Source organism: Triturus cristatus, chromosome 10, assembly GCF_964204655.1.
Source record: "Triturus cristatus chromosome 10, aTriCri1.1, whole genome shotgun sequence".
In the NCBI taxonomy this organism is placed as follows: domain Eukaryota; kingdom Metazoa; phylum Chordata; class Amphibia; order Caudata; family Salamandridae; genus Triturus; species Triturus cristatus.
Genome location: NC_140593.1, coordinates 1,201,166,046 through 1,201,183,753, shown reverse-complemented (window position 1 = coordinate 1,201,183,753; position 17,708 = coordinate 1,201,166,046). Strand labels below are relative to the sequence as shown.

Genomic DNA, 17,708 nt, shown 5'->3' with positions numbered 1-17,708 from the left:
TTCCTCTGAGGTGAGTGGATATGGTCAGTAGGTCATTTGAATGTTGGAAGGCTCGTTGAGTGGTTACCATTGTAATGGATCCGGTAGGGGAACGTGAGGGATTGGTTTGACAGTGTTGAAGCAGGCGACACAGGATAATGGAACGATGAAGACTGTACAACGGTTGTTGAAGGAAGGTGTATGGGAGGATGTTTGAAGGCCTCAGTACTATCAGCTAAGTTTCATTGAGTTATTGTTGAGTCAGTACGAAGTTGCACTTCAAGGTGAAAATATGCACTACTGGCTTACTAATCAAACTGGCCAGTGATACGTTTTTCGCCTTTACTAGGAAGAAGCTAGGAGGTAAGTGCTGAGGATGGATGAGAAGATTTCTCAGTGGATGGAAAACTGAATTCACTTCAAACATAGTCAGCGAAGACTGAAAATGAGGGTGGTCATCCTCAAAGTTCTAATAATCCAGGTGAGAAGGGGGTCTCTTGATATCATAAACCCCTCTAATTGTTTTGGGAATGTAGATAGATGTGCGGTTATGGTTGTATTCATAACGTGGTTAGAACTTTTTTTATGAGGGAATCACCTTTAGGTCAACCACTGATGTATTAAGTAGCCTTTTCGTGACAGATGCTTCCTCTCCTCGCGCATAACATACTGTAGCTAACTTTTTAAATGCAGAGTTTTCTATGAAACTAGGGACTGAAACATCTTGGCACACTTCTCCATAGGCAACAGTCTAATAGAGCTGGTGAACTAACAGGCTCATTTAAGGGTAACATCCAAACAGCAGAGGTACGAGGTAAAATGTATGGGTAATGGTGATCAAGTGGGTGTGGGCTTCCCCCACCACATGTAATACAGTCACAGGGAAGGTTACTTTTTTCGTTGATGAGGGAAATCAAAGCTGGTGAGAAATGAGTCTCCTTTTGGATGTTGGCAATTTTTGGGAGGGGAGGTGAAATGAAAGATGTGAGAGAAGGAGAATGACTGGCTGTTGGTAAAGGGAAGATCTGAATAAAGGCAGGGATTGCGAAGGGATTTCTAAGTACTCAGATCCGTGGATGGTTAGAGAAGTCAAAGGGAGTTAATATTTTGTGCAAGACAAAGGTAGAACGGAAAAAGAGTGGCTTTGTATCAGAAACTGAGCGCTTGTGGGGATAATAGGGAGAAGGTTGTACTTGCGAGGAATGTACGTTGCGTTTGTGGTGAGTAAGGAAGAGTTGGTGAGTGGGGTGAACGAGAGATTAGTAGCGGGAAATGGGTGCCGAGGTTTAGGGGCACATCTAAGCAATCAAAGCATATAGGCTGCAGAAGTGCATGTGTATAGAGGTTTCTGGTGTGTTTGGGGGATTATGACCTATCCTGCTATATTTTTATATTATATGTTGTTTGTTTGCCATATCTTTGGTTCTGGTTGTGTATGTAGGGGAATGGGATGAGATCAAATGCTTTACGTGGTTGTGGTATATGGCTCACTGGGTGTGATGTATAATATGGCTATGATGATATGATTTGGATTCATTTGCATCTTCTGTTTAGTGACTACTGGAATATGAACTGGTCAGTTAATGCTGGCATGTAGTGATCACCGTGTATGACTTGTGCTTCTTAATAAACAATCTGTTTATCATGCAAGCATGATGATGATCACGTCACCTGGAGTCTTCAATCTGGTGGTAGAAGACTACCCATTTGGCATGAAAAATCCCTCTTTTGCCAGAAGAAATATCTGATTTATAGAGTGGATTGTTCTTGAATAATGGGTGCTTCCACCACATAGCCTCTCTATTGGTTTCTATCAGTGATTTTATTTGGACCTCATAATAGTGTACATCATTGGGTCTGAATATATGATTCATTAGTTTATTGCAGTTTTGAAGATATGTGAGAGAATCAAAAGGAACCAAGTAAATACATAACTGTTCCTTCCTAAGTAAAAGTTGATAAAATCTTACAACATAAGCAGAAGGTGAAAATGGTATTCCCAGCTGCTGAAGACAAATTCATCGAAATCACAGGTTACTCAAAGTCTGTAAATCAGTGGTCTGACCAGGGCAGAGGGTGACATGACATTTTTAGCTAAAATCTGATCCTAGTTTTGCCCCTGGAAATATTTGTGCACAATAACCTTTTACTAAATATCGCAAACATACAGGCTGGTGGTGAGTTAATTTACCACACAATCTGCAAGTTAATCCAAACATGGCTGATCTACAGGGCAGTCTCTCCCCACCTGTAATGTTGCCACCTATTCCCACCGGTAAAGTTGCTACCTCACCAATTTATTATATATTATCGGCATGACCAGTATTTTTATGTCAAGGTCAGAAAATAAATTATGAAAAGCAGCCAAAGACGGTATTTTTTCCTCTTTTTGGTATATAACTAAAATAACAATGGAAATTAGAAACAATTTAAAATATATTCTACAGTCACTTCAGTGATACCTGAATAACAGTTCAACTAAATGGATGCAGATTTGCCATCTTTTGTTTAAATATTTCAGGGACCTGCTATTTCTGCATTTCTAAAACGAAAGAAATGGCCAGTGTTTTCTGTGAGAAAGGTGAACACTCCATCCATTGGAGGCGGATGAAAGATACAAATTAGGCTCTAAAATGGGCTTCTTGTTTAAACCCAGGGTTTTCATATGACTGCGGAGATTGCTAACTAGATTCAACGTTATCTCTGAAGACAGTCATTACCATTAGAATTTTTAAGCTTTTTCATAATTTCAGATGTAAATAAACCCACCCCATCTCCCACTCATACTCCTTTTATCATTTCTCAATGAGGAGAACTTTGCTGGCAAATTAATTTTGTGTGCTTACTGTGAGGATAACAGAGAAATATGAGATGAAAAATGTAAACAAATATTTTTTATTGCTTATAAGAGACAAACTGTGCCAGGGAATCCTTCAGTTCACATTTTGCAAATTTGGGTTTCTTCCCGTTGACAAGATACTTGTTCATTCTTCGCTTTCAGCCTTCTAAAGAAAAGAAAGAGTTTGTTGAAATACAAAGAGTAATGTGACACCATCACAGTGATATTGTACAAAAATCCGAAAATGACTTTGCAAAGTATAAACAAGGAGCTGTTGTTCCTCGAAGCGAACACCTAGCATAGTTATAGTGCGATATTGTGCATGGATTGTCTTTTCATCATGTCAGTGTAGAGCAAAATGGTCATTATTTCTTGATTTATTTCTTATTTCTCGTTTTGTTTTAAAGCGTGTTACTCTACCAACGCAGTTTGTCAGTGCCAAACAAATGTAGAGAGAGTAGGCAACCCCTTCAATTAAACACGAGGTAACTTCAGTTGACAGCTATATATATGACAAATAACTTTCTTTCAAGACACGAGATTAGAGGATGATTGGTGAAGTAAACAGAATGTGATGGTTTTTGCTAAAGAAGAGGTGAGATGCAGCACAGGAACTAGTGTGTGGAAAAAGAGAGGATAAGTATACAAGGAAGAAGTGAAATGGACATGAGAGGATTGTGGGGAATGTAAATCAAGTAACGATATAGTGGGGGTAGAACAAAGAAGATACTGAGGCAAGAATGGTGTCTGTCATAAAAGAAGAAATCGCCTGTGACCAGAAGACAAGGTGGGGAGAGGATAAGTGGGGAAGTATCTTAGAGGTAAACGGAGGAAACTTGGCGTAGTTAGTTGATTAGTCGAGATAGATTATAAACAGATGAGTTTTTAGTCCATTGTAAAATTGGAACAGATCCTTCACACATTTTCGGTCAACAGGAAGCAAACTTCACAAGGAGGGGGGCTGCTCCAAAGAAGAGGTTTTAGTAGCCTGGCACTAACACTTGAGGGATATGTGCATGCACTCATTGTACCATTGGGTAAGGATAGGGAACAGCCTATACTACTCATGGATACTCTTGTGGCAGAAATAATTTGTGCTCTCTGCACAGTTGATGAATCTCATTAGTCACACTCTATCCTGGCGGTTCCCCTTCTAAACTTAATAAAACCCTCTTGTGAGACTGTAAAGTGAGACTTTGTTTGGGTAACAGAAGCTAGCCTAAAGCTATAAAGTTTAGTTAAAATCAGATGCTTTTGGGGGAAAATGCATTATCACGTCACCAAATGAAGTGACCCAAATATTATGTCTGCTTGATTTATTTCACCTTGCTTCCAACATCACGACTTTTGGTCCTCAGTTTATTCACTTGGGATTCAGCAATATCGGCTCTTTCTTCAGCTTCTTCAAGCTCATGTTGCACCTTCCTGAATCGGGTCAGATGTGCATTGACTTGTTCCTCCTAAATGTAAAAAAACAACACAGAATTGTTTGTCCTAAATACAGTGGCCAAACAACCTTTATTTGTTCTCTATAGTCAGTTTGGTGATCAAAATCAGAAGAGCATGGTATCCAATTTCATAGTTTCACGATTGGTTTGAATTACAAATTGGACGTCCCAATCATCTTAGTCATTCCAGCATGCACAGCCAATAAATACTGCAGAGTTATGGACGTTTCACAACAAATATATTCGCCTGTATAGCGGACTGCTTGGCGCAGTCGAATAATGAATCCAGTGCAGATAAAAATCATGTAGCAGTAAATACATTACTGTCAATGGTAATTTCCTAACCACCTGTAGTTCTTATTTGACAAATTATTTCAGAAAAAGGACCAAACTCCTCTGCTACTGCCAGAGACCATTTTCTAAAAAATTTAAAAGACACCTAAAAAAACCTATCAGCCAGATGGCATCTCCACATTTGAGGGATGAAAATCAACATCAATTCAGGAGTTCTGGACACTGTTCCTTTTTGCCTGGTCATTTTTCTTCACTGAGCAATACTAATACAAAATGTGCACTGCCGTTTGTCTTGTTTCTAAAGTTATTTTGAGTATTGCTTCATTAAACAGTTCCATGATATGAAAATAATGTCCTATTTTTTAATAGTACAGATGACATATTTTAAAGATGAAGTGGGATTCTGAGTAGAATAATGTTTCACAAGAAAAATTCGTCCCATGTGAAATTTGTACATTGGTTGCATACTTTCACCATTTACTCCACAAACTTTTTTTTACTCACAAAAGAAATATGCTTTTGTAAGAAACATAAATAAAACTTACAGATTCCTCTGCCTGCCTCTTGTAGGCTTTGACCTTCAACTGCAGTTTGTCTGCCAGGTCCTGAAGTCTCAAGACGTTTTTCTTATCTTCCTCAGACTAGTGGAAAATACAGAGTAAAAAGAGCAAATGTGTTTTTTAAATTCAGCATTTTTATATAGGGCAACCAAGAACAAGAACAATGTACAGACACTCTACATATACCCATTACTATGAGGGAACAAGGGTCACTGAAATAAGGGAGGGAGGATAATGGATTATTTATGACTCAGGAATTCATTCATGAATGTTGGAACAGGAATCCCCTGCATGGTGAACGGGCATGTGCCCCTGTTCTGAGTGCTTGACTGCAAGTGAAATGGTATCTTGACATTTACTTTGGCCCTGGCGTCACACTAGTGTAGTGTGTGCATAGAAGCTTAGACCTACCGCTGACAGTGTGAGGTTCAGGACCGGTCCTCAAACACACACACACACACACACACACACACCACATATGTGCCCTCATAGTAGGAAGTGGACTACTGTGAATAATCTGCAGTATCAATTTAAGGGGTGGATGCGGCATAACATGTTTTGGATCCTTAAGGTGACCAAACATTTTTCACGCATCTTCATGAGACAATGTACAGACACTCTACATATACCCATTACTATGAGGGAACAAGGGTCACTGAAATAAGGGAGGGAGGATAATGGATTATTTATGACTCAGGAATTCATTCATGAATGTTGGAACAGGAATCCCCTGCATGGTGAACGGGCATGTGCCCCTGTTCTGAGTGCTTGACTGCAAGTGAAATGGTATCTTGACATTTACTTTGGCCCTGGCGTCACACTAGTGTAGTGTGTGCATAGAAGCTTAGACCTACCGCTGACAGTGTGAGGTTCAGGACCGGTCCTCAAACACACACACACACACACACACACACACACACCACATATGTGCCCTCATAGTAGGAAGTGGACTACTGTGAATAATCTGCAGTATCAATTTAAGGGGTGGATGCGGCATAACATGTTTTGGATCCTTAAGGTGACCAAACATTTTTCACGCATCTTCATGAGAGCAGTCTAACCCGACTCGTGTAAAATTCTGCTATGGTGTAAAATCCTGAAGCTTATGCCTATATCCCATGTGTATGTCCAGTGTTTGTGTGTTTGCGTAGTGTGAGGTAGTAGGACTCTGTGCATTGTGAGAGTCTGAGTATTGGAGCCACTGGGAGCCATTCTAGATTTCCCTTGTTTAGCATGGCATAAGGTTGGAGATGAGGACAGCTTCCTCCATACAATGCAAGAGTATTGCCTGCACTGATGTGGCTGGAGGGAGGATACCAAGACACTGAAGTGAGGAGGATGGGGACAGGGCTTTGTTTAGGAATTCTATTGAGGCCTTGTTAGCAAAGGACTGTTGGTTAGTTTTTTCTGAGCAAGACCATTTGGAAAATGGCACTGGTGAGGGGTGGGACTGCAGTTTCTGTTCAAGTTCAGGAAGTTTCCAGACAGGGCCTGTCCTTTAGCCTGTCTCTGATTACTGCTCCATGAAGGCTGGTGACAGCCATCTGCAGAGAACTCATACTTAATTGTGTTCATGTTGTGGCCATTCCTGCTTGTAGACAGCCCCATTACTGCATCTGTTAGAGATATCACTTTGCACAAAGGCAGCCTGAAATTGTCTTTCTAAAGATGTCCAACCCCATCTGCATCTGAAACCTCAGACTCAGCATCCACATCCCTTGTCTCGAAAATGTTTATAAAAGTTGGATCCAAACCGCCCCACTTTGTTCTAGTCCCAAGTACTTCTTGACCAAATAAGGGCATGCTCCACAAAGTACTTGAAGAGCTGCTGTGCAACCAGAACTGACAGCACTCTACCAGAGATGGAAGGATATCCAGTGAAGTCAACAATTTGGTTAGGGTCTGCATAAAGAGCCTATAAGTCTGCCTGCCTATTGAGAGAGGGAAGGAGTGTGCCTGACCCTGCAGTAGGAGAGAATGTTCTGGAGGAGAAGCCCAGCATAGTCCCAATGTTGGCAACCCCAGAGGAAACTGACGACCTAAGAGAATGATCCAGCAGTGACTTGTGCAGTAAAGGGGCCCCCAGTTTCGCAGCACAATTCACGAGTGAGCTGTATCAAGATGAGACCTTTTGAGCTATCTTGCCTGAGCCCATACTGGGTTAAGGATGGTAATAATGGGATTTTGACCATAATGGGAGGGTGAATGATTACCGGTATGGCTGAGGAGAGTGTAGCACCTCACTGTTAAAAGACAGCTTAGTACAACCCTGTATGCCGTAACCATTGAATGATGTAGTATTACGTATTTCTGTAATATTAAAGTACTATCTTTTGGCTGGATATGAAATTATTGTGACTATTGGTCTGAACTCTTGTGCTCCACACAACCTCCATGAGAAGCCAGTGACGGTTTCCAGGACACCAGTGACAGATGACCTCAGCTCCCACTGTTGAGGCCCGTAGTCTGCCCTGTGCTCCTCCCCTGAATGGGAGCTAACAGTAGATAATTAGGGTGAAAGCTTCTTCGGAGGATAATAATACAGATTAGCGGGTAGATAACCATGTCAATTTAGCCTTTTGAGAGGAAGACATCATTTGGGTAGGGTTGATATTGGGTTACAAATTGTTTTAACAGATACTAGGTAAGGTCTGAGATTTCTGAGGCCAATGCTTATAGACTACAATGCAGCAACTGCGGCCCTTGAGATGGCGTGTCTTGCTACAGAATATTTAAATTTGTGCAGCAGAGCTATTGCTTCTCAGACCTTTAGACCTTCTTAATGTGGTCAGTAGCTTTTCAGGACAAGGCATACTTTTAATATGCATGTCTGTATGGACAAGGATTCTAAACTTGAAGCATATCCTTGTTTGTATAGTTAGCCAGTGGTGATCATAGAGCTGGGAATGGTGCGAGAAAGTCTTTTTGCATTATGTACCAATCTGACTCCATGGCTACCATGTGTGAGATAGCTTTGATTGGGCCATGTGTGATTGGGGAATACCAGCTAGTTTGACATTTCCACAGTCTACTCTGGATATGACAAGTGCTGGCTTCACTGTCCTTAGAGACTTGGATGGAATTGAGTGCCTTGTTTTTCTTCAGCATATGCTGCTGAAAATTCACTGCTGTAGCTAACGTTTTAATATGTCGGCTGAATGTGAGGGCAGCATCAACTGTGAAACCCATCTATTGTGACTGATTGATACTTTGATAGTTCTCTGTTTATATTCTATGATCTTATAACAGTTATATTCTCTTTGTATTCCTAATGTCAGATGTGTTAGAATTAAAAGGTAATCAGTAGAAATGGTTCTGCTTGTGCTTTTTTTATTGATTCATTTCCTTTTAGATGAAATTAGACACATACCTGGTATGACAGTTCCTTAACTCTTCTCTCGTACTTCCGTACACCCTTAATGGCTTCTACTCCTCGTTTCTGTTCTGCTTCCAGTTCGTTCTCGAGTTCATGAACCTGAGTGGGGATTTGATGCAAATATATAATTCCATCACTCACCCCTCTCTCCAAACCCTGACAATTTAAGCTCTGGACTGTAACTCACTCTGCTCTCCAGTTTTTGGAGCTGCTTCTTCCCCCCTTTCATCGCGAGCTGCTCGGCCTCGTCCAGGCGATGCTGTAGGTCCTTCACGGTCTGCTCCAGGTTCTTCTTCATTCTCTCAAGATGGGCACTTGTGTCTTGCTCCTTCTTGAGCTCCTCAGCCATCAAAGCAGCCTACATGAAAGTATAAGAATGCAGCTTGTCATTGGTATTTTCCTTGTAAACACATTCTAATAAATTACATCAGTTACATTTGGCTATGACCTTAAATAAGGTGACTAGCTTCTACAGTCATGTAAAGGTTTGTGACACAGAGATGGCCAGTAGTAGGTGGTCTTGCTTGAACCATTTCCCTGTCCTCAATCCGACTGCTATGGAATGATGCTAAAGTGAAAAATATGTTGTTGTACCGTGTTTGTGTGAGAGGACCTCTCAGCCGCCTGCATTCTGAGACACTAACATTGTGCCTTCTGGGTCACTAGACTGCTCTGGTGAATACACCTAAGTAAGCAGGAGAGGCAATGTAACGGTAGCACAATTCTTTGGGAACAGGTTCCTGACTTAGTGTGCCGTGCCTCACACTTCTGCTTTGGTTGACCACATGTGCCATGGGATAATACCTTTTGCACTGAGGTTGAGTACCATTTCTATCTGGTTGCACAAGCAGTAACAATGAGCACCGATCCGGCACATCTGGCAAATGACTAGTGCTTCTGAAAGTCAAATAATATTCTGAGTTCTCAGAAGATCTATTGGAATGCCAGTTTGAACTGGACTCATTTCCCAGTCAGCCAATGTTTCACCCATCTTTTCCAAAGCCCAACACAAAACAAAACAAAGGGTGGTTTCTTTCTGTAATTAATATTCTGTGTGTCTCTTGGATGCACCCGAGATGTATCTCACTGTGTTGAGTTCACTGTCTGTGAAAGGTAATAGATATGTTGTGACAGCAGCATACATTTTTCGGTAAAGTGTTTGTGCAATTCCTGTCCGTGTGACTTATGAAAATTGACTATTATCGAGCTACTGAACAAAGACTGTACATCAGTGATGGCTTTCTTGGCTTTTTCTTCAGCATTTCTGGCTTCCTGAATGGCTTCCTCTACTTCATTCTGGAGCTGGGTGTTGTCACTCTCAAGTTTCTTCTTGGTATTAATGAGACTTGTATTCTAAAAATAAAGAAGAATGAAAGAAGAATTACTTAACTGGCTCAGTAATCCATAAAGTACACCACTATCTGTATTGGGCTATTATGGTTGATTTGCTGAGAGAGAATACCTGTGAATGCAGAAGCTGCAAACGCTCACTAGAATCAAGAAGTTCCTGTTCAGCAACTTTACGAGATCTTTCTGTCTGTTCCAGTGCAGCCCTCATTTCTTCAATTTCCGCCTGCTGCAGGTTGTTTCTTCGTTCAGTGACAGCCACCTGTTCCTTCAGGTCATCCTGTCCTCTAGTAGCATCATCAAGATGAAGTTGAGCATCCTATATGGACAATACAGTTAATTTTAAGATCATGATGAAGCGTACATAAAATAGCAGTTTCACCTTTGCAGAAAAAAGTACCTTCAGTTGAGCTTGTACATTCCTAAGTTGCTTCTGTGCTTCTGCAGCCTGGCGGTTGGCATGGCTGAGCTGAATCTCTATTTCATTCAGATCTCCTTCCATTTTCTTCTTCAGCCTCAGTGCATCATTCCTGCTTCTGATCTCAGAGTCTAATGTACCCTGCAGAGAATCCACAGCTCTCTGGTTGTTTCTCTTCAGCTGTTCAATCTCCTCATCTTTCTCTGCAATCTTCCTGTCGACCTCGGACTTGACCTGGTTGAGCTCAAGCTGTATGCGCAGGATCTTGGCCTCTTCGTGTTCCAGTGATCCCTTTTTATAACAGAAGAATAGTGTCATAAACGTTTTAAAGCTATCCAGAACATTTCCTCAGTTGAATACATTTTCCATTATTGAAATGCATCCTTGACTTACCTCCGCCTCCTCCAAAGCTGCATGGAAATCACTCTTTTCTTGTTCAACCTGTTTCTTGGCTTTTTCCAATTCATGGATGGCCTTTCCGGTTTCCCCAATCTGTTCAGTGAGATCTGAGATCTCCTCTATGTGAAATATACACAAATGAAGGCATCAGATTTTTAAAATATGTGTTTGTTGACATAACCTACAACAATAATATGGGCATGGATATAAAGTGCATTATTTATGCAACAGGTATTTGCGTATATTTTCCGCCTATAGTTAAAGTGCAAACATGAATTGCTTTAATTAATCAGACTTTTGGGAGCAGGTATTAGAATCCCACCTAATTAGCCATGTTCCCTACATTTAAATTTCGTGTTTTTTGTACTGGCACGTGTTTGCTCTTCTACCAAAATCATCTTGCTCAGATGTTGAAAAACTTACGTTGCAGATTTTTGTTTTCACGTTTCAAGGTTTCAAGATGATCTAAAGCCTCTTCATAAGCGTTCTTCATTTTGAAGATCTCGGTACTCAATGAGCGGGCATCCTTCTGAGAAGCCTCTAATTCAGACTGAGCTTCCTCATATTTCTGTTTCCAGTCAGCCAGGACCTGTTAAAGATGGTTTACATGTTATCTCAAAAATCACAATTATAAGGAACACTGATTGCTTAAAAAGGATTTTTGTGACAGTTTTACCTTATCAAAGTTCCTCTGTTTCTTGTCAAGGGCTGCAGCAGCACCGTTGGCTCTCTCAACATCAACCATGAGGTCCTCCACTTCAGACTGCAGTCTCTGCTTAGTCTTTTCTAGAGAGGCACACTTGGAGTTCACAGCCTCGACCTGCTCCTCTGCATCCTGCAGCCTCTGGGCCAGCTTCTTCCTGTAATTTTGTAAATAAAGGTGAGTATTAAATAATGAGAAGAATCAGTTTCATGACAGTATATATCACCTTGCTTAGCATAACATACTTGGCCTCTTCCAGTTCCTCTGTGCGCTGGATGGCATCGGTTTCATACTTGGTCCTCCATTGGGCGACTTCCCCATTGGCTTTGGACATTGCCCGCTGGAGCTCAGCCTTGGCTTCCTGCTCCTCCTCATATTGTTCACGGAGCAGATCGCAGTCGTGTCGAGCAGATTGCAAGGCGTGTGCCAGGGCGTTCTTGGCCTGTAAAAAGACAACTCTATTCATTACCTTTTTGCACTGCTGATTTTGGGGCACATTTAGAAAGGCACAGAACAATGCGATATGTAAATAAAGTTTATATTTGCGTGTTAATGGCCTTTAGGTTTTTACATGCACTCATATGGATGTTGTGTGTAAATTATGCTTTTAAAATATTCACGTGAACTTTACTTTGGGCTTCATTTTTTCTGGAAAACAATATTTTGTGTTTAAATTTCTTTGTTGATTTTATTTAAACCAAACATTCCACAATACAATGCAGAAAACAATATTTTAAGATAAATGGGTCCTTCCTAAACAGGTTCTGACATATCTGATCGATTTGTGTACTTGCACAAGCTTTCAGCACACATCATGTATATTTGTCTGTAGGTTAGGCAGAGATCAGCGTAGAATTGATGTTTCTAGATGTAGTTACCGCGTTGTTCATGTGAATTAATTTTGCAATGCATTTTCCTGGTGACTCCTTGTGGATCCTTACTGTTCCACTTCCAGTAGGAGTTTAGATGCACGTCATTTAAACATAACTTTCATACAATTAAGCACATGCGTGCTGGAGGATCTCTACTACGCATTTGAGAATCGCGCCTAATGTTCGAAAGCGTCCATCTTGACTTCCTCCGCGTGTTACTTTGAAAGTACCATTGAACAATCGGGAGAACGAGTGGCGCTATGGACATCAGAAGTAATACTCTCAGCCCTAGGGGCCTGTTCTTGGTCCTAACCAAATATAAAGACAATATTTAATGAAGGAAAACAAAATACCTTTATTTCTTCTTCCAGCTGCCTTTTCAGTTCTTCTGTCTGCTGAGTAAAGGCTTGTTTGCCTCTTGTCAGCTGAGAGATCAGCGATTCTTTTTCTTCCAGCTGACGAGAGAGTTCACCTGAAAGGAAACAATTCGTTATGTCGTTTAATCTCTCATTATTTCATGTTTGATGAATAAACATTAATAAGCTTTAGGAACGTGAAATTGTCTGTGTAGCACCTCCAAGGGATTCTGGCAGCTATATCTTCCTGGAGAAAAGTTTTGTGAAGGCCAATCAAAATCCCATTCAAAGTTATAGCGTTTTTTGGTTTCTTTTATTGCACAAAGTAGTAACTACATTAGTGTGTCAAATAGAAATTAACTTTAAATATAGAACGTACATCAGAGTGTGCAAACACACACCCTATATTGTCATGGGAATTTAAGTGTGGCGTTTAATCTGAGCACTCATTCTGAAAATATGGTCTACTGTGTGCACTATAGATGTTTAATTTGTGTTGATTTTGAGCAAGTTGCAAACATGAAATTCATACCATTTTCTGTCTGGAAGCGTGCCTTCTGGGTTGTGAGATCATTAATTATGCGCTGATGTTCATCATCTTTTGTTTTAACTTCGCTGAGTTGGTCTTCCAACAAACGGCTCAACTTTTCAAGGTTAGCCTGTGCACAAAAATAGACATTATTTGGAGTGTCCACAGTTAACTAGCTTCAGAACTGATTGCTTCCTACAGAAAGATCTTACCTTAGACTTGGAAACATTCTCCATGTTGCTGGCGAGGTCATCGATTTCCATTTTGTATTCACTCTTTTCTTTCTCCAGCTTCTGTTTGACCCGCTGCAGATTGTCGATTTGTTCCCCAAGTTCTGCAACGCTGTCTGCGTGCTTCTTGCGAAGGGCAGCAGCAGTAGCTTCATGCTGGAGAGTGGACTCTTCCAGGTCTCGCCTTAGTTTCTGGAACTCTGCTTCACGCTTCTTGTTCATTTCAATCTGGGCAGAAGTGGCTCCACCAGCTTCTTCCAGTCTCTCACTGATTTCTTCAAGTTCCCTGGAGAGATCGGACCTCTGTTTCTCAACCTTTGCCCGAGCTGCACGCTCAGCTTCAATTTCCTCCTCGAGTTCTTCAATGCGGGCCTATAAGTTTCGAATGATTTTATTAGTTGACAGTCAGATTTCATCATAATGTGTTGCTGTAATGGCACGTTACGTGAATGAATACCTGGAGTTCCTTGATTTTTTTCTGCAGCTGGGCACCCAAAGATTGTTCATCCTCGATCTTGCCCTGCAGTTGGCTTAAATCGAAGTCTTTCCTATTGTTTAAAAAATATGTTTAGTAGAATTTTTTGTGGAGGGTAATTACTCTAGCAGGTTAACATTAACTATGAATTTTTTAGCCTTCAGAGGTGAATGTGCTATTTTAACAGAACTAAGCACAGAAAAAATCAGCTGATACATTATCTCAACTGTAGTTTTTCTTGTTAACATTTTTACATACACCTAAATATAACTTCTAAAGTATATTATGGTAACGTGGTGAAGACACCATCCCTCTGTCTTTACACCATATTTCGGCAAATAGACTAATAAATTCCTACTTCTTCAGTTTTTCTTCGCTTTGCTGTTTGTCATTCTCCAGATCCATCACAGTTTCCTGGGACAGCTTCAGGTCACCTTCAAGCTTCCTCTTGGCCCTCTCCATGTCCATGCGAAGTTTCTTCTCTTGTTCCAAAGAGCCTTCGAGCTAAGTGTATTGAAACAAAATGTATTCCATAGAGTTCTGACACAAATGGTTCGTTTTTATTCATTCACAAAATATATACTGTTGTTGTATACAATAGAAAAAATAATATTCTACTTCTGAAAATCATTTTACCGTGAAACATATCCAAAAACACATTCATTTATGCGTATGCTGAGTTGCATTAATACGTGTTCACCTTCTTAGCTAATACCGTGTGAAAACTGGGATTATATTGACTTTATGTGTCACATCACTACAGGCTAACTTTTCTGTCCTAATATTTACAGTGTTACAGTATTTTAAAGTAAACCCACTGGAGCAAACCATTGAATTGAGCTAGTGAACTAGCTATAGCTAACTGATACAACATAATGTATGCAATCTCTGCGAATACTTACATCATCCACTTGCTGTTCCAGCTTGGTTTTGGACTTTGTTAATGAGCTGACTTTGTCTTCTTCTGCCTGCAGGTCATCCAGGGTCTGCTGATGGGCCTCCTGGAGAGCTTTTTTCTCCTTTGACACCTTTGAAATGTTTTCATCAAGAGCTGCCATTTCCTCTGTGAGGTTTTTAACCTAGATAGATATAGATAGATAACCCTTATATAGATGTAGCTCACATATTCAACTTAGTTGATTCATTTTTTTAAATGCCAATTTGTATTTACTTTTACTACGTTTTTAATATTATTCTCTTTTCAGTGCACATATATCAGTGCCAACAAATGAGTCCAACTGTACAACAGTTGCATACATCTGTGGTCTCAGTCAGTTGCATGTTCACTGTAACATGGTATTCAGTGTGGTGTGAAAGTTGCTCACATATTTTGTAAAGGCCTTGTTCTCCACCCAGTACTCTTAGAATTTTTGTTGCCCTTCTTTTTTTGTATCAGACCCCAAATAGTTGGGCGTGCACATCTGTCAAATATCAGTACATGTACTCCCCAATAACGAAAGTGCACTAGGAGGGGATCAATGAATGAGGTCCCCACATCTGTCCAGAGGTCCGCAATTGATTTTTAAAACGGCCATTTAAACAGATCATTGCCAAGTTACCTTATTCTCTGTGGCATGCTTTTCCTTCTCTACTTTGGCGAGAGTTAGCTCAAGATCATCGATGTCTTTCTTCAGCTCAGAGCATTCGTCCTCCAGTTTCCTCTTCTTGGCTGTCAGCTCAGCATTACTTTCCTCCTCATCTTCAAGTCTTTCTGTCAGCTCTTTCACTTTACCTTCCAGTTGGATTTTATTTTTGATGAGACCTTCACATCTTTCCTCTGCATCTGCCATGTTTTCACTTTCCTAATGGAATATTAAATATAAAAATATAAATATCTTTAATTATGCTTTTGCACAAAGTCGACTGTTCGTCCTTGATATGTATGCGATTTCACTTACCGCTTGAACCTGTAATGCAAGATCATTTTTCTCCTGCAGAAGGACAACCATTTTCTCCTCCAGTTCCTTCTTTCTTGCTTCAGATTTTACCAGTGCTTCCTTTGTTTTTTCAAACTCTTCTTTCATGTTTGCCATCTCCTTTTCTGTTTCTGCGCTCTGCAGAAGAGGCTTAATCTTAAAGTAGAGCTTCATCCATGGCCAGGTTTTGACGTTCATGAAGGACCGTACATTGTACTGGATGGTCATTATGGATTCTCTGTTCAGAGTAGAAGTACAGACAGCGTTAAAAATGAAAAGCACATGAGATCAGTACGGGCCATGGTGTCAGTACATGTATTATGAGTAACTAGTTCTGGCCATACCTTCTTTCCATCATCTTCTTGAATTCTATTCTCATGAGGAATCCCCTGCAGGCTGCCTGTGTTCGGGTGATGAGATCTGCCAGCTTTTCATCTCTCATCTCTTCTAGGGTACCCAGGAGGCCAGCTTTGAAGAATACCTTCAAGTGGGATGTGGTTTATAAATAAACTTATTTTAGAATTGTAGTGAAAACACGAAATATATACTTTAAATATATGTTACACAATAGGATGAATGAGAAAGCAAATTTTTCTGGTTCAACTGATGTCTTATGTAATAGGAATTTCGAATTGCTGCTACTTGTACATAACTAATCAAGAGGCAAAAATGTTCTCATTGTGGTGAAAGTATTTTCTACCTAAACTGACATAATTATGTTTTTTTCACAAATTGAATCTTCGACTATCCAGCGAGGTCTCTAAACCCATTGTTCAACACTCCCTACAAAGTCAAACATCGATGATGGTTCAGCCCTATTTAACTTTTAATCTCTCGGGCTATGAAAGGTTTCTGTTAAGTAGGCTTAGATTAAATATTTTCCACCACTTGGTTACTTTCCCCAAGATGAATACCTGGGAAAAATTTGCTCAGCCTTGTCCTTGCGACGAAAGTTCCCCCCAGTCAACGATCCACATAACTCTATTTTGCAAATTTTACCAAGATATGAGGAAACAGTGGCTCGTTCCAATTTTGAAAGTTATGGGTCTACGTAGGTGTCGCCCAGCATTTCTCGTCCTTTTGTGTTTAGATGCTGAACCTTATGCTAAATCGATAGCAATTTTCTTGAAATTGGTTGTCAAGCATAGGCAGAACTTGGAGTAAGAATGGGATCCATTTTTTTCGAGATGAACGATTTCTTGTTTTTTAAAACTATACTATCCTCCTACTGTCGTAGCTTGCAAAATTGGAGTTTAGACTACTTCCCTATTGGAGGTTCGGTTTATTGAGGAAAATTTTAATTGGCTGCTTATTTTGATAATTGTATTATACTGTGCTTTTATGGATGTTTTCTCAACAACCGAATATAGCTTGATTTGATTTGATTTTTTAATCAAAGACCCACATACCCACCAGCGACAGCAGTGTCGGTTGAAAACGTCTCATTTCAGCAGAAGGGGTTCTCAACACACACCTCCGGAATTAGACTAGTAATGGGCTAGCTAAACCAAGTGGGGTGTTCCCTTCTTCTATGGGCCTTGAAATACAAAGTTGATTTTCAGGGCCAGCAGTTGAAAACATTTTCCTTTAGCACAAGCATGTGCAAATATGTTTCTGTGTGCTCAGCTCAATAAAGGTATATCCTTTGCCAGTGAGGGAACCCTGCAAATGCATGAGAATGCTTAACTCTGCTGAGCCCTTTTTTTAATGGAAACAGGGATAGTCCCCAGAAAACTTTAGGAAGCTCGAGTAATTCCATTACTCAAAAAAGTGGGAGCCGATGCCGCTATTATGAAAAATTATAGACCCATCTCCCAACTTCCCTTTATAGCCAAAATCCTGGAACAATATGTTCTTAAAACCCTATCAGGGTTTATGGAAGACCATCACTTACTTGGGGACAGGCAGGCTGGCTTCCGATCTCACCATAGCACAGAGCTAGTGATGTTGTCCGTACTGGATGAAAT

General features: G+C 40.4%; 1 protein-coding gene across 2 annotated transcripts in view; it reads right to left on the bottom strand.

Annotated features, from left to right (window-relative positions):
• Window positions 1-2,858: 2,858 nt before the first annotated feature.
• Window positions 2,859-17,708, bottom strand: part of LOC146797048 (myosin-1B-like) — a 35,372-nt gene continuing 20,522 nt past the window's right edge. For both annotated transcript variants that reach the window (XM_085629655.1, XM_085629656.1), the window contains exons 20-40: window positions 16,086-16,222; window positions 15,724-15,979; window positions 15,385-15,627; window positions 14,728-14,904; window positions 14,184-14,329; window positions 13,808-13,898; window positions 13,333-13,722; window positions 13,124-13,250; window positions 12,589-12,707; window positions 11,609-11,805; window positions 11,337-11,520; window positions 11,084-11,249; window positions 10,655-10,779; window positions 10,244-10,552; window positions 9,959-10,162; window positions 9,724-9,849; window positions 8,684-8,854; window positions 8,491-8,595; window positions 5,106-5,201; window positions 4,144-4,278; window positions 2,859-2,984 (exon numbers count right to left, since the gene is read on the bottom strand). In XM_085629655.1, coding sequence (XP_085485781.1) covers window positions 2,964-2,984; window positions 4,144-4,278; window positions 5,106-5,201; window positions 8,491-8,595; window positions 8,684-8,854; window positions 9,724-9,849; window positions 9,959-10,162; window positions 10,244-10,552; window positions 10,655-10,779; window positions 11,084-11,249; window positions 11,337-11,520; window positions 11,609-11,805; window positions 12,589-12,707; window positions 13,124-13,250; window positions 13,333-13,722; window positions 13,808-13,898; window positions 14,184-14,329; window positions 14,728-14,904; window positions 15,385-15,627; window positions 15,724-15,979; window positions 16,086-16,222 — 3,525 coding nt within the window. In that variant the 3' untranslated portion in view covers window positions 2,859-2,963. The remainder of the gene's footprint in view (window positions 2,985-4,143; window positions 4,279-5,105; window positions 5,202-8,490; window positions 8,596-8,683; window positions 8,855-9,723; window positions 9,850-9,958; window positions 10,163-10,243; window positions 10,553-10,654; window positions 10,780-11,083; window positions 11,250-11,336; window positions 11,521-11,608; window positions 11,806-12,588; window positions 12,708-13,123; window positions 13,251-13,332; window positions 13,723-13,807; window positions 13,899-14,183; window positions 14,330-14,727; window positions 14,905-15,384; window positions 15,628-15,723; window positions 15,980-16,085; window positions 16,223-17,708) is intronic.